The sequence below is a fragment of the Geotrypetes seraphini genome, chromosome 11, assembly GCF_902459505.1.
Source record: "Geotrypetes seraphini chromosome 11, aGeoSer1.1, whole genome shotgun sequence".
NCBI classification, from domain to species: Eukaryota; Metazoa; Chordata; class Amphibia; order Gymnophiona; family Dermophiidae; genus Geotrypetes; species Geotrypetes seraphini.
Genome location: NC_047094.1, coordinates 37900810 through 37926567, shown reverse-complemented (window position 1 = coordinate 37926567; position 25758 = coordinate 37900810). Strand labels below are relative to the sequence as shown.

Genomic DNA, 25758 nt, shown 5'->3' with positions numbered 1-25758 from the left:
ATGGATGGAACCCTGTTGCTTACCAAGCCTGTCATTGCCCATTTTTATTTATCATTGACAACTGTGCATCCCTAGTTGAACAAAGAATGATCCCAGCACTAGTGTTCATGAAATTACCATTGTCAAACTGAGCCTTTTATTCGAATGAAACACACACATCTTGAAGAAGGCCTGGGATCAACTTAATGCAAACACTCCATTTTCCTTACTCTAGACTTCCTGTTCAGGTCTTTCTTCAGTCCTCTTTTTTTCTTTTTTTATATAGCACTATTATTGGTTCAAGCCTATAATCTGTGATCTACCATCTAAGTGATACAGCAATTTCATAGAAAGTTCAAGAAAAATAATCTTCACACACTAATGATAAATACTGATACAACAGTGTGAATGTATTTTTATCCTCCCTATGGCCCTTCTTCATTTTTAAACGAACTGGCAAAACTGGTATGTTTAAACAATACATGAAAAAAAGATTTATGAATGAAGCTTTGTCTCATGTATTGGAATCACTACAGATGGATAAATATGAAAACGCAATGGTTTATTACAGTTTAAATCCACAACACAAAGGAAACGTAGCCCCACGTGTGAAAATCTGAAACAAAAAAGGAGTGGGGAAGGGACACAGTCAAACAATCTCAGAGGCAAACAGTTTATTGAGCATGCACGAATAAAATAATACATATACAACATATATGCAAAGGTTTGCAGGTCTAACAAAAGAGTCTTTCAATCCTTGTGATGGTGGACCTCAACACAGTCCGGGTTTCGGCTATAAAAGCCTTCCTCAGGGGTATATAGATAGATAGATAAAGCCCAGTAGATGGCGCCAAGATACAGGAAATAAAACCAAAAATGGAATGCTCTAAACAACTTGTTAAGAGCTTACTGCTCCACCTGGGTCCAAATATTAAACGGGAAAAACGCTGCGAGCTTCTGCTAAGGCCAAATTGAAAGACTCTTTTGTTAGACCTACAAACCTTTGCGTATATGTTGTATGTGTATTATTTTATTCGTGTATTCTCAATAAACCATTTGACCCTGAGGTTGTTTGACCATGTCCCTTCCCCACTCCTTATTACAGTTTAATACAAATTTTTAAATTGTTATGGTGATTGAAAGTTAGAATAAAATAGGTCAAAAATAAACTGCCCATTAAGTAAACACATTGGTATAGTATAGCTTTTGCTCTCCCCCTAAAATATGTTGGCATGCTGCATGAAAAGAAACATGAAGTAACAGCAGCATGTCATATGCAGTCAGATTTCTAAGTAGAGAATGACATGGTGGCAGTTACCCGCCAAAATGGTGGGGGGAAAAAGAGTGCTCACTGCGGACAAGGGGACAAGGCCATCCATCGCCCTGTAGAGCGGTGAATGGCCTTGTCCCCACAGTTAAGGGAGGGAAGGCGTGTGGTCACCGATCGCGCGCAGCCCCCTCCCTCCCTACGGCCAAATCTATCTCCCTCCCTCCCCCTTAACTTCACGGCACTTTTGTAAAAAAACTTACTGAAGCTGGTGAAGCCTAACTGCCTGCAGTCGCGTCAGGGGAGAAGCTTCCACCCACACACATGCAACTGCAGGCAGGCTTCGCCGGCTTCAGTAAGTTTTTTACAAAAGCGAGTGAAGGTAAGGGGGAGGGAGGGATATAGATTTGTCTGCAGAGAGGGAGGGAGGGAGGGGACTGCGCGCCTTCCCTCCCTTAAGTTTCAATTCTTTGCCATGAAGGTAAGGGGGAAGAGGGAGATTCTTGGGCCGCTGAAGGGCGGTGAGGTGACGAGAGGGATGCTGCGGGGACGGGGCAGTGAAGGGGACTGTGGTCCGGTGACGGGGACAGATTTTTTTTCCCCGTGTCATTCTCTATGTCTAAGGTCTATAAGTGAATTCTGAAAACATGTGTTGTGTTGTCTTGTTTCTGTACTGCCTGAAGGGGAAGAAGAAAAGATTAAAATGTTATCTATCCCCTGAGTTGTATAAAATAAAAAGCTTACCTTTCCCTTTAGCTAAGTTCCTGTTATATCCTACAGGACTAAAGTACTCAAATATAAAAACAGCCATGGCGGACACAATGAGAAGCATCACAAACATCATCACCCAGACAGAAGCACTAAAAGGTTCTGCAGCAGAAACAGAGACAGAAAAGAAACAGAAGAACAGTTTATTAACCAATCACAGCACAACAAGAATTCTAATGGCTTGTTCTAAAATCTTCAGAGTTACCGCAGGTTTGAGGACGATAACAAGCGGGCAATAGAAACTCGCTGATGTAAATAGGGACACAATGGTACACTGAAATGGTCAAAGCAAATTAAAACAGATTCAATACCTCTCAGTAGAATTTGTAACATATCTAAGGCCTTAATTTTCAATGGTAGCCGGAAGGTAGAGTCCACGTCAAGATGTTCACTGCCATTGTTTGCTATTTAGGTTTTTATGCATTTATTGGAAAGGATTTTTTTTTTTTTTTTTAGTAATGAGGCATTGAGATTCATCTCATTTAAAAACTAATTGATGCTGGCTTTTACAAAACTGCGATAGAGGTTTCCACTGCGGGCCAGCAAAGTAAATGTTCCGATACTCATAGAATTCCTATGAGCGTCGGAACATTTATTTTGCTGGCTCGTGGTAGAAACTTCCACCACGGCTTTAAAAAAGGAGCCCTAAGTATTTATACATGACCATCTTAATTCTCTCTGGAACATCTCTATTAGCAACAGACAAAACATTTAGGTTTGTTTTTTGGGGGGGTTGTACCAATTTTCTGATGCACTTTCTGTTTGTTTCACCCCCCTTTTATGAAGCCACATTAGGCTTTTATCATCGGCCATGGTGATATAAGCTCCGACACGCACATAATTCTTATGAGCGTCGGAACTAATACCACTGCGGACGGCGATAAAAAAACCTCTAACACGGCTTCATAAAAGGGGCCCATTGTTGGCTAATACAGTATGTGTTAACTTAATTTAGCATGCACTATGGGGCTCTTTTACTAAGCTGCACTAGTAAATAGATTTAGTGCATCCTAACGCAGGATGTTCTGACATACTGAGCCCATTTCTAGTGATATTTTTTCTATTTGTTGAATTCCTGGCCATGAGCTAAGGTTACCATTAGCGCCCAGCCATTTAAAACAATTAACTCAGAAGCACTAACCATCTCCCATCTAGGAGGCTCTAAGAGCTCCCAGTAAACTAGCTGAATGGCACTTCCATGCCCATTTTTTACCTTGACATGCTTCCTCCCCAAAAATTAAATGGAAAAATAAATGTGCTTAAGACCATATTTTTTATATGATGCCTAAAAAATTGGTGCCAAAAAGATAGGCGCTCTTTATATAATCATGGATGGTGCCCATCCACATGACTAACATTTAGGTACACCCATTTAGCCAATGAAAACCAAGTCTAAATACCTGCACCTAAGTTGTACTAGCTATTACTCACACTAAGAGCCCTTAGACTGAAAACAGCTTGGTTTTGAGCTTCAGTCAGGCAGATTGGTTTAACCTTGTTTGACAGTGCAGTAATCTAAGAGGCAGAACAACCAGGGCTGAAACCCATCGATACTCACTTTGCTTCCCATTGCCTCAGGTATCAAATTTAATGTATAAGTCATCTGAGGAAAGGGAAGTACCTATTATACATAAATATGATGTGACATAACTCCAAATACAAATGACAGCCCGATTTACACAGTGTATGGAATTTTTGGCCTTTCTCCCGATCTGCTGGGGAAAATTTATTGCATTTTTACTGGCAGTGTTGAAAAATGTTCCAAAGAAATCTACCATAAAGAGAAAAGTCAGCTTTAGATGGGGGTTTTTTTTTCCCCCCAGTTGAAATACACTGCAACCTTTTGGTGAAATCAGATTTTTAAATAACGCCTCAAATTTCCTTAAAACAATTCAATGTACCAATTTGTCGATATTTAAATTTTTCTCTAAACTTATTTTTAAGATGGTTGCTCATGTCTAGCATCTGTGTGAAAATAGATATGTCACAAAGCCTGCTGGTGGTCATGCAAACACAGTTTTGTAGCCTCAAATGTGAACGTACAAACACTTCACATATAGGTCTGCAACGAACTCGAGAATCCAGTGCATCAGATCATTATTCTTTAGGTTTTAAGGCTTATGCTCAAATTTTTTTGAGGTAGCCTGGCAAGAACCCCATATAAATGGTTTAGATACATATATGAAATCTACAGACTTACCTTTGTAAGCTCTATGTCCTGAACAAAGATAATACATATTCTGTATTATCATGACAATCGTTCAAACCACCCCTTACGTATCTCCTAATATCTTGACAATTCTCATGGAATCCACTTTATGTATTCTGTATTATCATGACAATCGTATGTAATCCGCCTTGAACCGCAAGGTATTGGCGGAATAGAAATCACTAATGTAATGTAATGTAACATTATTCTTAGTAAGCAGAGTTTGCTTGTTTTCTTTGGTTGGCGGGGGTGGGTGGGAGAGGTAAGGAAGTCATATTGGTGGTGGGGATAAGGAAACTAACACAGCATTAGCACCTGCAGCATTTGGTGTTGTCCCCTTCCCTCCCTCCCAACCCTAACTATGCCTATGGTATGATCACTCTTAAAAAGGTTATATGTGGGCTTTATTAATTTAAGCATTCAAAGCACTATCTTGTTGCCTGCAAGATGCAGGATTTCAGTGCTCTTTAAAAGATAGTTTGACCTCAGTAAGGTTACCAAACAACAGAAGTTAGTGCATAATATAATGCAACACACAAAGAGAACACAATATGACTACTACTACTACTATTTATCATCATAGACGGTCCCTGTTTAGAAGAGCTTACAATCTAATTAGGACAGACAGAACAAATGATAGGGGTTGGGGAGTTTTTTGCAGAAAGAATGACAGGATGGACATAGGTATTTTAGGGTGAGTGGGAGTTAGGAGAAACCAAAAACTTGTCATGCCTTATACGGTTAATGTTAACTGGATTTTTGAAAGAGATAACCCAGTTAAGGAAGGAAGCTGTATTAGGGCAATAACCCTCATTATTAGATTCTTAATGTGACTTAAGGGGCACTAATACAGGTTGTCTTGCCCTAATACAGTAGTAGTTGAGTCACCATGGGTATACAGTAATGAGATGCAAAATATGCAAATGAATGTAATGCAGTTCATTGTTATGTAATCAGCCTTAAAATGATGGCTTATTTGCCCTTATATGGAAAGATAAACATTAGCGGTAGTTCCATGAGACTACTGATAGGGGTCACTGGCACCATTTTGGATCCTGTCTGCCTCCTAGACCACCATGGATTTTTTTAAGCTATGGATAAGGGGGAGTCATGGGGGTGGGGGGACTTTCTGGACTTGGGGACAACCCTTTGGGATGAGGGCATTCCATGGGGAGGGATTGTATTGGGTGCCTTGATAGGGGACCACATGGGAGACTTTTTCTATAGCTAATACCCCTTTTAGAGATGGCCTGAAACCATCAGCAGTAACTTGGCAGCCCAATGTTCTCCGGCCGATGGACTAATGCTACTTGAAAGGTCATGTTAGTCACTTATCACAGGAGTCAGTAACCTGTAGTAAAGGGGGGGCAGGGGATGGACCACCCCAGGTGCCATCTTGGTTGGAGCACCAGCACTTCTCCGCATCCTCACACCACACTCGTGCCCTCCCATCCCACACCCACCCTCCCCGGTACCTCTTTAAATCTTCACCAGTGTGAACAACTTCTTCGGCCTGCTGCTCGTGCTGGCCTGGCTCCCCTTTGAAATCCCTTCCTGGTCATGGGGCCAAGATGTGACATCAGAGGGAAAGCCAATGCGGTATGAGCAGCAGGTCAGAGAAGCTGCTCACACTGGCAAAAATTTAAAGAGCTACAGGGGAAAGGGAGGGCACGAGTGTGATGTGGGAGGCAGCGAAGAAGCAGGGGGGGCAGAGAGGAGGGTGTGCCACTGTCCTGGGTGCCTTCTACCCTCTCTACGCCACTACCATGGGTTAATAACTCCCATAGTATATCAAGAAGCGATAAATTTCCCCTTTTACTATACTTTGATGACTTCCTCTTTAAGTTGACACCACTGAATATAACCAGATAAAAAGTAACCATAACAGTCATTGTTTATATACTACAATACCTTAGCAAAGTTCATTGCGGTTTACAAATATTGAGTGCAGACATTATGCAGAATAACAAGTAAAATACCTAAACTCAATTTAGTTCATTTTTAACACATATTTACTAAAAAGGTATGTCTTCAGTGCCCTTCTAAAACTATTATACTTAGTCAAAGAAGTAACATGAACTGGCCAATTTTTCTGAGATTTAGCAGCCTGATAGGTAAAAGTTGAAGAAAACAGTCTGGTATATTTCTTTCCTTTCACATCCAGAAACCGGAATGGGGATTTTGGTCTGAAATGATACATCCCAACCACCGAAAATCAAGGTACAAAAAAAATTCATATAAATTGGCGCTTCTCCCTAATGCATTTTAAACAACAAACCAAGCCAATGCATCTTCAACAGGTGCGATGCAATTCTAATAATGCTGACTATTGGCCTTATCCTGCTAAGGTTTGTCCTGTTCTGGAATGCTTCTAATTCCTCCAAACTTAACTAGTTAACCTTTGGCAGAGCATTGTGTTATCTAGCCAAAATCTGACCAGCCTGCAAGCTCCAGCTTTTAAATTGAGTCCAAAATGAGCTTACTCCAAAATCAACCAGATAAATCACCTTAAATATCGAACCCACTATTTTATATGCATGACTTTCTAAGTGACAAAGAAAAAGCAAAATATATATCAATTAAAAATTTTTTAAAACCTTATGATCAAACCTTGTTTGATCAATGGTTTTTAATAAATTTCATTATTTGGCCTGCAATCTACATAGTAACATATTTACCTCCTCCTTTTACAAAGGACCGATAGACCAAACAGCCAACTACTGACCCATTGCCTCTATTCCACTCTACGTCAAAATAATAGAAGGACTAGTTGCCAAATTCCTCTCCAATTACCTAAAAAACCATAACATACTCCATTCCACACAATCCGGCTTCAGAAACAACTTCAGCACGGAAACACTACTAGGATCTCTCTTGGACACAGCCAGACATCTCAGCACAGGAAAAAAAATGATGCTCATACAAATAGACCTTACCGCTGCATGCGACTTGGTGGACCATAACATTCTACTACAAATCCTGGATACAATAGGTATCACAGATAAAGTATACACATGGTTTGAAGGATTCCTTAAATCAAGAACCTATAGAGTAAAATCAGACAAACAAAAATCTGAACCTTGGTCAAACCCCTGCGGAGTTCCCCAAGGATCCCCTCTATCCCCGACTCTCTTCAATCTCTACACAGCCTCCCTCAGCTCTCACCTGGACAAACAAGGCATAACCTCCTACAGCTATGCCGATGACATTACCATTCTCATACCCTTCGATCAACCTGAACTCTCCATGACGAACACAATATACCAAACACTAAAATCAATAGCAACCTGGATGAAAGATCACAAACTGAAATTGAACCCAGATAAAATGAAATTCATCCTCCTAGAAAACAACAAAATACCAACCATAACCAACATTGAAATCAATGCAATCAACTACCCCATACAAACCACCCTAAAACTGCTAGGAATAACTATCGACAGATGCTGCACCATGCAACCGCAAATCAATAAAACAATACAAAAGTCATTCTTAGTCATGAGAAACTTAAGACAAGTTCGGAAATTCTTCGAGAAAACTCAATTCCAGCTCATAGTTCAGTCCTTAATACTAGGCCTACATGACTACTGTAATATCCTCTACCTCCCATGCCCTACAACCATAACAAAACAACTACAAACTATCCAAAACACAGCACTAAGACTCATCTACTCATTAAAGAAACATGATCACATTACAGAAGCATATCTCCAATCGCACTGGCTTCCGATCCCAGCAAGAATACAATTTAAATTCTACTGCCTACTATTTAAGACTTTATACGGAGACAGTCCAAACTACCTGAATAACCGCCTCATCCATAACACCGCAACCAGACATAGGAAAACTCACACCCCATTCTCATACCCCCCAATTAAGGAGGTCAAACGGAAAAAACTATATGATGGCCTCCTGGCCACTCAAGCAGCCAAACTAGATAACCAAATCGCCAATCTACTGACGGCATCCCTCGACTACAAGACTTTTAGAAAAGAAATAAAGACCATACTCTTCAAGAAAACTCTGAAAAAAGAAATAATACCGCAAGTCTCAAACTCCACCTCTCACTAAAGCCAACTACCCCAAACAAATAACCTTACACATTTCTCACTCTTTTTGAAAATGACCAATTTTTTTTTTTTTTTGTAAGTTCTTGTTGTAATACATCTTGGATAATTCTTTTGTAATCCGCCTTGAACTTCAAGATAATGGCGGAATAGAAATCCCTAATGTAATGTAATATTAGCGCAATAATGGTAGACCATTCTGCGGTAATGCCGCAGAAATATAAACTGCTGCCACGGTAATATCGTGGAAATGGGAACACAGAGCAGCCATCCCCAAACCTATTTTTTTAAACATCCCTGGTGGTCTAGTAAACTTTTCAGGGGCAAGAAAGAAACCAACTCTTTCCTGTTCCTGCTGCCGCTCTGAAGATTTTCAAGATGCCTGCAGAGATTTTGTGGCAGCTATAGTGGCGGCAGAGGAAGGAACAAGTTGGGTTCTTTCCTGCCCCTAAAGAGACCACTACACCACTAGGGATGTTAAGATAGGGCACGGGAGGGGGTCAGTGTCATATCGTGGAGGAGGATGGATGGAGGGATGCCAGAGCAGGGAGGAAGGGATATCAGAGCAGGGAGGAAGGGAGGAATGGATGGATGGATGCCAGAGCAGAGAGAGAGGGAGGACTGTATGAATGCTAGAGAAGGATGGATACTAGAGTACATTCTTTCATAGAGAGAGCAGGATCTAATAACACACCTGTTTTGATAAGTATGAGCACAATATTTTTAAAATGCCATACATTATTATCGGTTAATACTCCTCCATTTTACTAAATAAGAACAAAAGAAACAGGTCTGCATTGTTTCTCTGTTAGCTAGCAATAAATTCAAGAGGAAGATGACAGCCTTAGTAATAAGAAGGTAAAAAAAAAAGTAATCATAAAAATGAAAACTTATTCTAGTGACAAAAGTGAGGGTTCATACCTAGAAAAGCAGATGGTGAAACTGTGCCATTACTCCTTGAAACCATCACACTTATCCCTGTTTCAACGAATGGAACAGAAAAGTCAACCGCTTCTGAACGCTCTTCATTAATCGTAAGTGAACCAACAGCCATAGCTGCCCGTTTATAAACCACCTAAGTCCATGAAGAAGTAGGAAGATGGGAATGTAGTTAGTCTTTATTTTTAGGAACCAAATCAATAATTAACTTTGCCAAGTTCTTACATATGAGCTGTTTTACCTAAAAGAACTTACTTCACCAATCATTCCATTCCATACATTCTTGATTTTTTTCCCATGCTTCCCATTCGTTACCAAGTATAGGTCATAGGTGAACTTCACAGTCTTTGATAATTTCTTCAAGATATCAATGCAGAACCCTTTACAGCATTTCTTAACATAACTTCCTTCTGTCGTTGAGTTGCTATAAAAACAAAAGCAATATCAATTAGCTTGGTTCAAAAACCATTGTTTTTTTTTTTCCCAGTGAACAAAACTTTCCATTTATTTTAATCAGCTTGCAAAGGGGAGAAAATCAAGTAGACATATGTATGCGCCAGGCTGTGTCCTTAGTAAACAAAGGATATGTCAATTCATCTGATGATGCTAATGTACATATAGGGGGGAATTTTATAAATGTTATAAACATGTTATAATGTTTATAAACATTAGGTGCAATTTCTGCACAAAAGTTTTGGAACGAAAAAGTATTATAATGGATGCAAGGCTCAGAAACAGAGCAAAAACAGCAGATCCAAGTGGAAACAGATTTAAATGGTCATTTATTAAATAGTGCATATGTTTCCATGCAGATCTATTAAGATGGTGTGGCCATGGTAGAGGCAGGGGCCTTCCCTTAAAATGCATGTAGTGCTATAGAATAGTGCTGATCTGCACCTAGTTACCAGATTTTCCTTTGAGAAAATCTGGACCCATGGCCACGCCCCCAGGACCGCCCAGTTCCGCTCCCCAGCCCCACCCCAGACGGCATCCGCACATGCACGGACGCAACGCAATGACGTCACGTGTGCATGACGTCACCGGGTTGTGTCCACAATTTTGTCAGGAAGCGTCGGGAAGCTTTTCAAAACCCAGACAAAGCGCCAGGTTTTGAAAAGCCTTCGGACCCCCGGACATGTCCTTTGGAGGACATGTCCAGGGAAATCCAGATAGGGGAAATCCAGACAGGGGTAACCCTATCTGCACCCAACTTGAATGTTGGGATTTAAACCTGGTTTCAGTGGTGTAATTCCTTGTGCCCAAAATTGAGCATGAATCCTGGCACTAGGCACTATTCTATAAAAGGTGGTGATCCCAGAACACCTGTTCTAGAATACCGTTCAGCACTGATTTTTTTTGTGTATGTGTGCTGAATTTTGATGCCATTTATACATTACCTTGTTTGGAACAAAATGTAGATATGTTATTAGCATCAGTTAAAAAGGTTAAAAATTATTTAACTAAAACAACTGCTTGCACATGTACACCCATGCATGTACAGATTTGAAGTAGGCATGCTGTAGGCAGGATTAGTGTGAGAATATATGGCTCTAGCCCAGGGATCTCAAAGTCCCTCCTTGAGGGCCGCAATCCAGTCGGGTTTTCAGGATTTCCCCAATGAATATGCATTGAAAGCAGTGCATGCACATAGATCTCATGCATATTCATTGGGGAAATCCTGAAAACTCGACTGGATTGCGGCCCTCAAGGAGGGACTTTGAGACCCCTGCTCTAGCCCCTCTTGCAATCTAACACCTCTGTCTGACTCCATCAGAAGCCCTAAACCAGTGCTTCTCACAGATGCTCTTCCCCTATGACCAGCAAGAGGAAGGACACATAGAAGGGAACTTATCAAGGTATGGTGAGAGATTAGTTTTCATCACACTATGATTTGTCACTGGAGTAGCCAACTGCAGCATATAACAATTCCACAGGTTGCCGACTACCTCGGTAAATGAATTAAGCTACTTGTGAGCCGCCCAGCAAGCAGTGCTATTCTAGAAGCTCAGAGCATAAGACCCAGTACTCTCATCTGTGATTTTCAGAATTCCCCCCCATCATGAGACCCCCCAGACCCAACGCCCCTAACAAGACACCTTCAAACAGGTCCCCCTGAACTATATCCCCCAATCAAGACTCCCCTGAATTAGAACTCCCTATCCATAACCCCTGATGTAGAGCACCCCAATTCAGACCTCCTCCTGAAGTAGACTCTCCCAATCAAGCCCCCCTCCCCCCCCCCGTCCTTAAAGGCTTAGTGGGCTATTGATCCAGGGTGGTGAAATAATCCCAGTTATTTTACCGTAATTATAAGGCCATGATATGACTTGCAGTGTGCACTCACGTTCACCGCAAGACACATTTTGAATTTACATAATAAAAAACTGCTTTACATGCATTTGCATGTTTTATATTTCATTAATATAAAACCTGCAGTAACTTAAATATCACCATATTAAGGCACGATAAGCTGTGTTAGTGTCCTTTAAGTTGCATAAAGAGGGGGTGGGGGTGGAATAGAGGAAGTTATCAGGCCGCATTAGGGCTTTAAGTCACCTTATTTGCCCCTTAACATGACTTAAAAGACCCTAACGCAGCTTGCCTTAATTTATCACAGCTATATTTAAGTCACCATGGATTAAATAGTAATGAGGTGGAAACAATCAAATTTATGCAAAGCAGCCTAACTTTTAGGAACGCCCATGACCCTCCCCTGGCCATGTCCCCTTTTGACATACACTCAGTAGAATTCACGTGCATCACGTTATAGAATACACTTACTCCCCCTTTTACAAAATTGTGCTAGCATTTTTAGCGCTGGCCATGGCGGTAACAGCTCTGATGCTCATAGAATACCTATGAGCATTGGAGTCGTTAACGCCTGACTGGCACTAAAATCCGTGCTATGGTTTTGCATAAGGGAGGGAGGGGTAGAAATTTGTGCGCATAAATTCTAATTAATGCCAATTATTACTTGTTAATTGCCAATTATCGGCACTGATTGGCTTGTTAAACAATTAAGTTGCATGCAGATCAGCAAAGCATACATATTTGCGCATGCAGCGCTAACTGAATAATGGAAACGTAACACATAAGCACGCACAGCCATATTCTAGAAACAGCACCCTATTTAGGCCCTGTTAGGTGCCCAAATCACAGCCGTCTAGTGACACCTAACTTCGGGATCGATGCCACATGTAAATTTTTTTTTAATTGGCTTAAACGGCTTGATAATCGACCATGCCAGTTTTCAGGTAATCAAAAAAAAAAAAATTAAAATTAAGAAATTAGAGAGTTCAGCATCAGATTCTTAGGATGCCTTGCGATGCCTAAGTGGATGCACCATCCAACATCTAGGGACACCTAACAACACCTATGTTAAAAAGTAGGTGTGGTTATGGGTAGAGAATAGGCTTGGTTGACTTAGCCATCGTTAGGCGCCCAACATAGGAGCTGCCAAATTAGGCAAGTGAAAAGCTGGCCTAATGGAGCGGCACCTATGTCTAGGATGCTTAGCAACGCTTAAGTTCGCTTAGGCACTGTCAGGCATGATTCTATAAAAGGTGCCCATTTTCTGATTGACAGCCACACCAAGTGATGCCTACAATGTAGGTGCCACTCAGCGCTGTTTATAGAACCTCCTAAAGAGGAGGCAGTAAGGGCTAGATTCTATAAATGATGCCTAGAAAAGAAGCACCTACTGCATGTCAATCAAAGGCTCCTTTTGTAGAATCACACCTAGCTGAACCTAAATCAAATGAAACACTGGTAAGCACGTACAGCTTAGGTGCCGGTCTATTCAGCCAGGTTTCCTTGGTCTAAAATACTGGTGCCTAACTCAGTCAACACCCAAAGTCTGCCCCAAATCTTCCCTTAACCATGCCTACTTGCTGGTATGTGCCTTGGTGTTAACGTCTTCCTTGAGGTGGTAGGCGCCTACCAAGTTAGGTGCCTCCCAGCTAAATAATTTTTTTAATAATTTTTTTAATTGTCTTTTACTGGTACTTTCCATTAACAGCACCGATTAAAAAATTTAAGTTAGGCGCCTAGTAGGCACCCCCGATCTTGGTGGCTAACTTTAGGCATCATTTATAGAATAAGGGACTAAGGCCCAAATTCTGTAACCAGCGCCTAAAGTTAGGCACCTATTTCAGAGGTGCCCAACTAGATAAGTGCCCATCTAAATTGAAGAACAGGTTCGATTAAGCTTTTTAATCAGCACTGATTGAAACCTAGGCGCCAATCAAGAAAGTGTGATTCTGTAACAAGGCGCCTCTAAAAATTTAGGCGGCCTTCAAAAAAATAGGCACTATGCATGTTAGGCGTGGGCGTGGCTACATGTTAGGCGCCTTACAGAATCACTGCTCTTAAGCGTGCTTAAGCGCTCGCATGGGTGCCTAACTGTTAGTTGTGCCTAGAGCTGGCCTATTTATTGGGCGCTTCCAAAATAGGTGCACAAACAGGTACCGCTCAGCGTGATTCACTAAACAATGCCCAATTTTACTTGAATCACGCTGAACAGGGCCTAATTAGGCGCCTAACTTTTGGGCGCTTCTTATAGAATTTGCCCTTAAGTGCTCCCCATTAGCTTTTCCCAGGCAATTCAAGCTAACGTGAATATTAGTGCATGAACTGAAAAAAAATTATGGAAAAATACCTTAAATTCTGCCATGTTAAAATGCCCTGATCTGATCCCATTTTCTAACATGGTTTAGTAAAAGGGACTCAAAATTGTAAGTTTTATGTTAAGCTGGAGCTGCTGTACACAAGTCTTGGGTCAATCTCTTCATAAAGGTGGTTAATAAATCCCAATAAATACAATGTCTCTTGATCGATTTACGCTAATGCCTTTGTCTAATCATCACTTGGTTATTCTAAATCAAACTTGCATTAAAAAAAAAACACTTTAGCCTTAATTACATAACCGTATCCTTTTAACTTGTCTGAGAAGTCAGGGTAAAATAAGTGAGATTCAAGGTTGCGACAGGATAAAAAAGAGATTGGGTTTGTTATATTGTAGCTCAATATTTTCTGTACATACTCATGACTGGTATGGGTATTTGTTGCAAGTTTATTGTTATTTTACTCCCTCCTTTATTAAAGCGTAGCGCGGGTTTTAGCACCAGCAGATGCTCATAGAGTTACTGCTGCTGCCGGCGCTAAAACCCATGCTACGTGTTAGTAAAGGAGGGGGTTAATTTTTGTTACGTTAACCTTTGTATATTGACCTGTATATTGGCTTCTATTATATTATCCTACTATCTTCTTACGTCATTATTAGGTAACTTCTAGTCATTATTAGGTAACTATTATTACGTCATTATTAGGTAACTTCTAGTCTGTAACCCGTATATACTGATATTCTCTACTGTATCCTGTTATCACTTGATTCTCTGCTATGTAATTCTTACAATTGAATCCTCTACCACACCATGTAAAGTACATGAATCACTGTTATGTAATTTCTCTAGATAATCGTTGTTACGCAATTCTCTCGGTAATGTCCAGATCTCTTATAATTTGTAATCCGCCTAGAACCGCAAGGCACAGGCGGAATAGAAATCACTAATGTAATGTAATGTAATTATCGAATGGGTCAATATACCTTTGTATGTTGTAAAACTTTAATAAAAATTATAGAACTAAAAAAAACAAACCAAAAACATTGGGACGATCAATGTTCAATATTTTAAAATATGTTCTCATGTTATTGTCCTAATCTAATCTAAGGCTTGGCTTTATATACCGTCATCAGTCTAAGAAATAATTATCTTAACAAATAAAAAACAAGACTAAATTTTGGGAAATTAATTTTCAAAGTGTTTAGCAAATAAAGTAGTTTTTAAAAATTTGCGAAAAAATTGAAGTGAGCCGGAACTCCTTAAAAGAAATGGAAGATCATTCCAAAGTTGAGAAAACTTAAAGATCAGAGATTGACTAAAAATCTTGACTCCTTTAATCCCTTTTTTGGAAGGAAGAGATAATTTAAATTGTTGGTTACCTCTTGCAAAAGAAAGTCTGTAAGCATTCCAAGATAAAGGAAGGAGAGGAGTAAAGATACCATATAGGATACCATATAGGAGTAAAGATACCATATAGGATTGAACTCTATAATAAACCAGGAGCCAATGGAGACTCTGGAGCAACGTAGTCACGTGATCTAATTTACGTTTCCCAAAGATCAATTTCGCAGCAGTATTTTGAATCAGTTGCAATCTATAAAGACAAGTTTTTGTGGTACTGAGGTAGATAACATTGCAGTAATCGAGGCTAGATAATATAATTGACTGAACTAATATGGAAAAATGACGATGATGAAAGAGGTGTCTGACCTTCCTCAACAAATGCAGGTTTAAAAGTTACAGAAATCCGTGCATTTCTAATAGTTAAATGGAATGCTGTGGTTATATCGATCTTTCCCAATAATGTGTGACCTTTCTGATCCCATTCTGAATTCAAGACTTGTTCTCATACCTCTTAATTTGCTGTGCATTTATGACATGGATAATTATTCATCAGTTTTTATGCAGCCTATGGTAAACTTCTCAGAAGCAAACCATGCCATCACTTCTGACTGTACAAGAAATACAAAAAAATAATGTGGTCTTCCACAGGAAATAAAGAAAAAGCAGAAGAGTAAAAGAAAGGAATGAAAATAGAGAAGAAAGAATGGCTAGAGGAAGCGGAGCGACAGAACGAAAGATGAAAGGGAGAAAATAAGATTAAAAGCAAATGAGAGATGTTGCAATTTTTACAACAATTACCATGAGTGCAGCATGGGACTGCTCTGGCCCTGCAATAATACTTCTTCCACGAATATATTTTCAGATGTCTCCATATAGGAGACATATAGATGTGCTCCATCCTATAGATATAATTTCTTCACAATATTAACTATTCTAAGATCGTTTCTCTTGTTTCCAAGGGAGGGAGGTATAACAGGAATCCCTGCTTCCTACTCTATTAGATAAGAACATAAGAATAGCCTTACTGGGTCAGACCAAAGGTCCATCAAGCCCAGTAGCCCAATCCAGGTCACCAGTACCTGGCCAAAACCCAAAGAGTAGCCATCGTTGGTTAGGTTCATAAGAAAGAAGGGGTGTCCATAAGAGAAAAAAAGGAGAAGCATCATAACAGATTGGGCACATAAAAATAGCATGGACTAACTTGAGTCTTTGGTGCTTACGACATGGTACAGTATTCTTCACACAAGTTCCGGTCATAAAGTCCACATTTTCAACAATGACGAATGGTGCTTCTTCCAGTGTGACAATACTCAGATGGTTGTCATCTGGGTCGCTGTCTAGGAAAGAACTAAACCTTGGCCACACAGGATATTTCAGGTTCAGACTCTTGTTCTCCCACTTTCCCACCTGCAGGGAGAAAATATATAGCCATCATTATTTGAAATACTACATATTTCAGTAAAAGGTCCACAACGTTGGACTTCTATGCCTTTAAATCTTCAACTATTGAGTACAATTGATAAGTTTAAAGCTGAATTTAAAACATTTCTTGTTTGCAGATGCTTACCATTTGGTTTTTGAGAGTTTTCCGCAAGACCCCGGGTGGCTCCTTTTACTAAGCTGTGTTAGCGTTTTTAGCGCACGCAGCATTTTAAGCGCGTGCTAAACCCACGCTACGTAGCTAGAACTAATGCCAGCTCAATGCTAAATTGCCCCGCGCGCTAGACGCTAACGCCAGCTCAATGCTGGCGTTTGCATCTAGCACACGTGGTAATATAGCGCGCGCTATTCCACGCGTTAAATGCCATAACGCGGCTTAGTAAAAGGAGTCCAGATGGTTCTAGCCTTATGTATTTTCCTCCCTACTTTCCTATATCAACTGTAGTTCTGCTTTTAGCCTTATTTGTTGTAATGTGGTTTTATTTTTTATTTTGTAACTGATTTCAGATTGTAAGCCACCCAGAAGGTTTTTACATTTGGAGCGGGATAGTAAGATATGAATAAACTTGGATATTATTGGAGTGGGGAATGCAAGCCAAAAATGTTAATTTCATGTAGTTTCCTGAAGTACTTGTACTAATTCTCATTTTCTGCTGCCATTTTTTAAAAATTACATTTCAGGGGCTATGACATAAACCTGGGCCAGATTCAGTAAATGGCACTCAAAAATGGGCACTCATGCTTATTATAGAATGGCATTGGGCACCAGGGCTTATGCTTGCTGAGACTATGTCTAATTTCCAGCCCCCATTTTGGGCACAAATCCCGTGTTCTATAATTCTGCGCACCAATTTTAGAAACGTCCCTGACCCGCCCATACGCCTCCCTTGGCCATACCCCCTTTGGAGTTGTGCCCTATGGGATTTGGGCGCACATTGTTATAGAGCAGTGTATCGCAAACTGCGTGCCGTGGCATACCCGTGTGCCTCCTGAGATTTCAGGTGTGCCGCGACACACTGGCGAGGAGGAGAGTCATCCACGTCCTGTACGACGCTGGCGCAGATGACTCTCCTCCTGGCCGGTGTCTCTCCTCCTCTCCCTGCACCTCCCGGATCCCTCCACCGAAGCGGGTTGCGGCCAGATGGGTCTCCACGCATGTGCGGACATCGACGCACCTCCGGGTGCCTTCCAGCCGGGACACTGGATTTAGTGTGCCGCCGGCCGGAAAGTTTGCGAGACACTGTTATAGAGTGTGAAGCTTGGCCAACTGGATGACATTATATGTTTCCATGATATTATCTGAGACCCGGTACCTCTTGTTATGTTCAGGCATCTAACAGTTTAATAACAACATATTGTGCTTCCATAACGATTCTTAAATCCTGCCTTTTGGTATCTCTGTTACAATGCCTATGTTAAAAAGTGTCTGACTTGCTAAGAATCTAAATGCATCATTTCTGCTCTGAGTAATTCAGCAATATAGACAAGCATATTATAATCAAATCACTCATTGCTATTAGATTCAAATTAGGCATTATAATCAAGACACCAGCCCATGATACTGTAATGTGAAGATTCATTAAAATGAATTGAATTAACAATGAGACAGATTACAAGCACAAATGCTGAATTGCATACTGACAAGTATTTTTTTTTTTTGTATCGACTAAGGACTAAGACAGCTTACTGTGTACTTTTACATCTAAATGGAGTCAATTCAGGTACGTCATGTTCACCACAACTGCCAGCTGTCATGATCAGTCAAATAGAAGACCATTCTACTAAATATGCTTTATCAGTAAACAGGAATTTTTTTTTAACCTATCTCCTTTCTGGCTTCCAACTTAGGGGAAAAATTAGCAATATTCGTTACCATTAAGACAGGTTATTTTACTGCTAACCTCACTTATTAGTAATTAGGTTTCATTGTATAAAATTAGACCTGTGGTAAAGTAAACATGTCTTAGTAGTAGTCTGTGTTGATAACTTAATTGGAACTGGTCTCTGTTGGGCTTACACTATCATGAACATTTCTGTGAAAGTATCCAAGGATTTCCCCCTATTTCATAGTTCCTTTCCTTTCCCAGAGTCCACTTGTCCATTCTCGAAAAAACCCCCACATTTTGGACATTTCTTTTGAGAATGGACATTTCCCTGCCACCTACTTTGGGCGCTTAAAGCCTTAGGCTATGACCAGTCAGACACAAGGCCTGCCAAGGTCCCAGTTAAGCCAAGGGAAAAAGTAAAAGTAAAAACACGGAAGGGAAATTCCAAGATCTCCCAGGGTTATGATTCTGGTAATAATGCCATTGACCACCAGAGGGAGCTAGATTTGTCTGAGGAGGAATTAGGTGAGCTTTACTCGAGTCACCACCGGGGGAGCCCAAGAGGTCCCTGGGACACTGCTGACTCACTCAGATCAGGGCACGCCCCTAGAGTATGTAAGCCAGGAGTGGCATTCAAACAAGCAGGCCGGTTAGGGAGGAAGTTCAGGCCTTGCCTCCCTGAAGATCCACCTGGGCCAAACAGGAGCAACAGACCTATGCCTATGGAGCTGACTGAGGCGGGACAAGCGGAAGACTTGTCATTCCTGAATGGAGAGCCCATGGATTGTCAAGAAGCTTGTGCAGGCTGTGAATCTGATTATCCTGAGCCTATGCAGGTGGACTGGGCCTCAAGCTGCAAACAGTGAGTGTGGATTTTTTGAAACTGTTTGCTTGCTGTGTTTTGTTTTGCTTGGAAGTTGGTTTTTGGGAAAGCTAGGAGTGTGTGGGGAGAGGTTTTGTTGTCACCCTGGGTGGAATTTTGAAGGCCATATCTGTGGCTTTATTTTGCCAAACCTGTGTCACTCTCCTTTCCTGGCAGTCATATAATGTTGCCAGAGGCTTTCCTCATTTTCTTTAATTACTGAGAGTTGTGGAAACAAGTATCCTGAACTTTATTTTTGGTTTGTTGGACTACCTGCTTAGGAGCAGGCAGTGCTAGCTCTATGGAGAGCTGAAGTCTCAGGAGCAATTGGGACTTAATTAGGACTGAAAGAAAGTTTTGTACTTTATTTTGGACTGTTTTATTTTCTTGCCTCTTTTGGCAGTTCTGCTTTATTGCTGTTTGGAAATTCTGACTAATGTTGCAAATCTTTGATGCATTACTTACCTACATGAAGAAAAGAGTAAACTGAACTATTTTTCTAACAAACCTCTATTTCTAACAAAACTTTATTTTGTTTGCTTTAATTTTGATTATTGCTGAGAGTCCAGTCCTGCAGGGTGACTCCATGTCGGGTCACACGCTAGTGTGCTGTTTATTGTAACCACCGGGATTGATATAGAGCCCTGCCTCGGGCTACTGTGGTGGTCACAAGGCCAAGAAGGGACTTAGACAGGATTTTTTATATTATGCCCCTCCATGTGCCTCCCACGACTGGTGAATTACACCTGGGCGCCTAAAGGCGCTTAGTGATTCCTCATGCTTAAGTAGGCCTGTTTAGGGATGGAATTAGCCTTAGGTATCATTAAAGCGCCGCTAGATACGATTCTACGATGAACCTAAGCACTGGAAATGTAGGCCTTTAAAACGACCAGGACGAAGGAAGTCATCATGCCGCTGTATCGTGCAATGGTGCGCCCACATCTGGAGTACTGTGTCCAGTACTGGTCGCCGTACCTCAAGAAGGACATGGCAGTACTTGAGGGAGTTCAGAGAAGAGTGACTAAACTGATAAAAGGTATGGAAAACTTTTCATACGCTGACAGGTTGGAAAAGCTGGGGCTATTCTCCCTGGAAAAACGGAGACTTAGAGGAGACATGATAGAAACTTTCAAAATCCTGAAAGGCATAGAAAAGGTAGACAGGGACAGATTCTTCAGACTGTGGGGAATCACAAGTACAAGGGGGCACTCGGAGAAATTGAAAGAGGACAGGTTTAGAACAAACGTTAGGAAGTTCTTTTTTACCCAGAGGGTGGTGGACACATGGAACGCGCTTCCGGAGGTTGTTACAGGCCAGAGCACGCTACAGGGGTTCAAGGAAGGTTTAGATAGGTTCCTAAAGATTAAGGGGATTGAGGGGTACAGATAGAAGTAGATGTAGGTTATAGGAATAGTCAGGGACCACTTCACAGGTCATAGACCTGATGGGCCGCCGCGGGAGCGGACCGCTAGGACGATGGACCTCTGGTCTGACCCAGTGGAGGCAACTTTTTATGTTCTTATGTTCTTATTACCAGTGCCTAAGTTTGTTATTAGGCCCCGGTAGCCATGATTCTCTAAATGGCACCTGAATAAAACTGAATAAAGATGCCATTTTTCTAGGTGCCTGCCATTTCAGGCGCCAGTTATAGAATCATCCCCTTAGCGCCTACAAAATAGGAGGTAAAGCTCTTGCATTGATTTCAATGGAAGCAAAACCCGGATATCTCAATCCATCCTCTTTTTCTCTGGAGCCATGCGGTAACGCTACATATTCATAGGCAGTAGAATGCTGTTTGGTTTGTGGGGGGCTCAGGAGCTCCACCCTAGACCCAGCGGATTCCTGCGGCGTGGTCCGTCACCAGATCCTTTCTCCTGGCATTGGACTTTAAATGTTTGGGGCAGCCTCCACACAGCATCGACAAGCAGGCCTTCCTCCAGAAGTAGAATGAAGGGTTCTGGGGCAGGCCTGCTCATTGACATTGCACAGTGGCTGCCCCAAAGATTTACAGTACAATGTCGGGAAACGGGTGGGAGGGCGGGCACAAACCGGCAACTGCCTATTTTGGGGGAAGCCACGGCCCCTGTGGCCTTCCCTCTTCCGATGCCTACGTTATTAAATTCAAAACGTGTATCGGTGGTATGTGATTGTTCATTTTGAGGGATGGCCACTGTTGCTGGAGTAAGGAGTAGTCACAGGTGCTCCATTTCTGCTGAGATACAGTATATTTGAAAAGGTAATGAGTCCCCTAACCTTGGTTATCATAGCCGCTCTTGAAATACCTGAAAACAACATTTTGTTGAATTTTTCTTTCCAAAACGTTCATCCTTCAGACAGAAGTAAATTGGTTCCAGGTTGCACAGCTAATGATGGCATCACCTGCTCATTGAAATGTCAAATCCAATGAAACATCACACTGCTTCTCACAATGGATGCACTGAAGTCAGCTTTCACAACTCTTGAACGCATCAGCTGAGCGCAGTTCTGACATACAAATAATCATGTTTATCCATGCTTTAAACATGACTGTATTTAAAGAAAACCAAGTCTGACAGCTTCACAGCACAGGCAGACAAAATACATTTAAATGCATGAAAATATTCAGAAAACATGTCCTTTGGCATGCATTAATTCAAATTCAAAAGCATATTTTCACTAACATATAACACATTTGTATGTTTGAAAGCATGTGGGTGCCACTGTATGTGCTATTGTCCAAGTACATTATTCAACAACTACATCCTAGCAGCTGTCTTGTTCTATCTAGACCTAGAGTTATAAAGATACTTTAAACCAGGGGTGTCCAACGCATGGCCCGTGGGTCACATGCAGCCCAGCAAGATGTTTTGTGTGGCCCAGCTTGAGGACAATATGGCATTTTGTTCATTGCTGCCCCCGGTTGTTTACCTACTGGCCGGCTCCCTTCTCCTTCCTGCCTCAGTCATTTTTCTGCACAAAGCTGCGGCTGAGCTGGAAGCCTTCCTTCTGACGTTGCTCGACATCAGAGAGAAGGCTTCTGGCTCAGCCGCGGGACATGTGTAGGAGCTGCCGCCTGTGGCTTTGTGCAGATATTTTTTTTATATTTTTATATTTTTAACCTTTTTCATTTCAACATCAAGAATTACAATCTTGAAAAGAGATCAGAATTACCAACTAAAAGATACAAGAAAATTTTTACATTAATACTAGAAAATTCAATCAACTATTCAGTCCACAAATTTAGAATCAAGAAAGAAAATAAATTCAATTAATTATACAATACTGATATAGAGTAATGGCAACGGGTAACCCCCCCCCACAGCCGGTAGACAGGTCATTCACCCATAAACTAGGAGACCAACCCTTCTTTTGGCCCTATAAAGTCTAATAGCTGTTTGGGCTCAAAGAAAAGAAAATTTTTATTTTGATAGGAAATAAAGCATTTTGCTGGAAATTTAAGTAAAAAAAGTAGCACCAATGGCAAGGGCTCTCGGCCGCAAAGCCAAGAACTCTTTTCTACGCCTCTGGGTTTTCAAAGCTAGGTACGGAAAAATTCTAACATTTGAGCCCAAAAACATATCATTTAAAAGACGGAAATAGAAGCGTAAAACATATTCTCTATCACTTTCCAAGGCTAGAGTCAATAAGAGAGTGGTTCTATCTGTAACCACCTCAAGAGAACTTTCCAGAAATAAAGACAAATCAACATTATCTTTAGATTTTCCTTTAGGGGTAGATTCCCCTTGAGGTCTCTTAATGTCCAAGTAATAAGCTCTTACAATTGGAGGTAAATTTTCCAATGGAATGGCTAGGACTTCTTGGAAATATTTTCTCGCCATCTCCACTGGAGAGATGACAGGACATTTAGGAAAGTTCAGAAATCTTAAATTATTCCTCCTAAGTGAATTTTCAAAGTTTTCCAGCTTACGAGAGATGAATGATCTTTCCTTAACCATTTCCAATTGAACTGTCTTTACTTTCTTCAAACTTTCCTCTTGTTTCTCCAATTTCTCAGTTAAATTAGTTAGTCGCACTCCTTGCTGCTCGACTTTGGAGTAGATAGTCCCATAATCAGTTTTAATTGTTGAAAGACTCAATTTTAGATTGGCGTCCATGATGGATATGGCCTGCCATAGCGCTTCCATATCTATTGTCTCAGGTCTTTTCAGCTCCCCAAAACAGATATTATTGCCTCCAGAAGCTCCTCTCACCTCTTCTCCAATAGTGCCAGGGGTTAGATGGTCAATGTCTCCAACACTATCCTGCCGAAGCTCCGGTGCTAGAGTCCCTCCTCTGCTGGAGTCCATTCCTCCCACATTGGGCAGATGAACTCTTGCAGCTCCCTGCACTAAAACACTTCCGGGTTGGGGTGGGATAGACCTCTGCTCCGGGCTCAGAAACGCTCGGGCAGCTCCTGCGCTGAGTTCGCCAGAACTTTGTGCAAATAAACGACTGTGGCAGTGAGGAGGAGGGAGCCGGCCAGAAGGTACACACCTGTCAGAGGGAGGCAAGTACTTGAGGCACAGAATGGAGGGAGGGAGGAAGCACAAACTTCGGACAAATGATGGAAGGAAGGAGGGAGGGGGCATGAACTTGGGACACAAAATGAAGGGAAGGAGGAAGGGGAGCATGAGCCATAGGATGGAAGAATGGAGGGAATGAGGGAAAGAGATGCTGAGGTGAGGGAGGGAATAGAAAGGGAGAACTGGGTGCCTGAGAGAGGGAAAGAGAGATGGTGCACATGGGAAGATGAAGAAAGAGCAGAATTGTTGGGCATAGGGAGAGAGAGAGAATTATTGCACATGGTGGTGAGAGAGGAGTGAGGTAGAGATGCATGGGGAAGAGAGAGATGAGAGGGAGTAATGTTGGATGTGATGGTGGAGAGGGAACAGTGGGATGGATGGAAAAGGATGCAAGAGGGGCCTCAAAGAGGTGGAGAAGGTGGGAAGAATACTAGGATCCAAGTTACATACAAATTCAACTTAAGAACGGTTTAAAAAAATGGAATCCATTCTTAACCCGGGGCTGCCTGTGCGGCCTCTAGTGTGCTGCCTATTACTTAGGCCGGGGTAATTTATTAAGATTTGAATAGGGTATGAGAGCTGAGTTTGGAGAGCCTTGGTGAACCTAATATCTAATAAAGTGCAAAATAGTCATTTATAATTAAAAAATATCCTGCTGCTGATTGTGATTTATGATGGGGCAGTTCTACAGGTGAGGGGTAGATTTTTTTAAATGAGATATTCATTAAAATGCTGAGGGTCAACATGATGATGGCTCTAGCGTTACTGAATACCTCATAGGCTGCTGTTATTTGTTTAAAAAAAAAAATCTTAATCTCACTGAAAAAAATCTACCCCTCACCTGCAAAACTGCCCCATCACAAATCACAATCAGCTGCAAGAGAGTTTTTATTATAAATGACTTTTTTCACTTTATTGAGTGTTAGGCTCACCAAGGCTCTCCAAACTCAGCTCTCACACCCTCTTCAAATCTTAATAAATTATGAGTGAGCTAGGGAGGGCCATGGAAGTGACTGAACCTGATTTTTGGAACCCCTGTTACATGCAATTAATATCTGACAAGTGAGCACCCACTCAACGCAGCAGTGTAATTAAAAACTTCCCAGACCTGCATTTAGGTGGGTGGGTGTTGCTGCTAGACTTAACTGGTAAGCCAATGAATATTGGAAGTAACCAGCTATGCCGTGCGACATAGTCAGTCATTGGCCAATCCGCTGAAGGGGATATTTGGTGGGAGATAGCCAACAATCTCCTGTTAAATATTGGTTGAGTGTGTGGCGCAGTGGTTGAATCTACAGCCTCAGCACCCTGGGGTTGTGGGTTCAAACCCCGCGCTGCTCCTTGTGACCCTGGGCAAGTCACTCAGTCCTCCATAGCCCCAGGTACGTTAGATAGATTGTGAGCCCACCGGGACAGATAGGGAAAATGCTTGAGTACCTGATTGTAAAAACCGCTTAGATAACCTTGATAGGCGGTATATAAAATCCTAATAAACTTGTGGTTAGTCCTGGCTGGGAGCTATTCCCAGCCAGCTAAGTACTGCAGACTATCAGGCGGTATATGCCCAATATTCAAAAGGGTTTATCCAGGCAGGAGAGGCTCCTGCCCAGTTATGTTTATGCTTATTAAAAGTTCAATATCCCGCTGAATGTAAAAAGTCACAACGGCTTACACAATAATCAATCCAATAATAAAATTCAGAAAAGAATGCCAACTATATAAAAAGGAAAGAAACAATCATACAAAATACATTACAAACTCTAAAACCATTAAAAAAATAATAACTTCTTGCAGTTTCCTCAAATCGCACACTCAGATCAAAGAAAACCCAAATTTACCCTAAGCCAGGGGTGTCCAATGTCGGTCCTCGAGGGCCGCAGTCCAGTCGGGTTTTCAGGATTTCCTCAATGAATATGCATTGAAAGCAGTGCAT

At 41.4% G+C, this 25758-nt stretch overlaps 1 protein-coding gene across 1 annotated transcript in view; it reads right to left on the bottom strand.

The window, feature by feature from the left end:
* The window catches only part of GRIN2A (glutamate ionotropic receptor NMDA type subunit 2A), a 422776-nt gene that overhangs the window by 54476 nt on the left and 342542 nt on the right, over positions 1 to 25758 (bottom strand). Inside the window, exons 6-9 of the mRNA XM_033914282.1 lie at positions 16397 to 16602; positions 9485 to 9653; positions 9212 to 9365; positions 1991 to 2116 (exon numbers count right to left, since the gene is read on the bottom strand). Coding sequence (XP_033770173.1) covers positions 1991 to 2116; positions 9212 to 9365; positions 9485 to 9653; positions 16397 to 16602 — 655 coding nt within the window. The remainder of the gene's footprint in view (positions 1 to 1990; positions 2117 to 9211; positions 9366 to 9484; positions 9654 to 16396; positions 16603 to 25758) is intronic.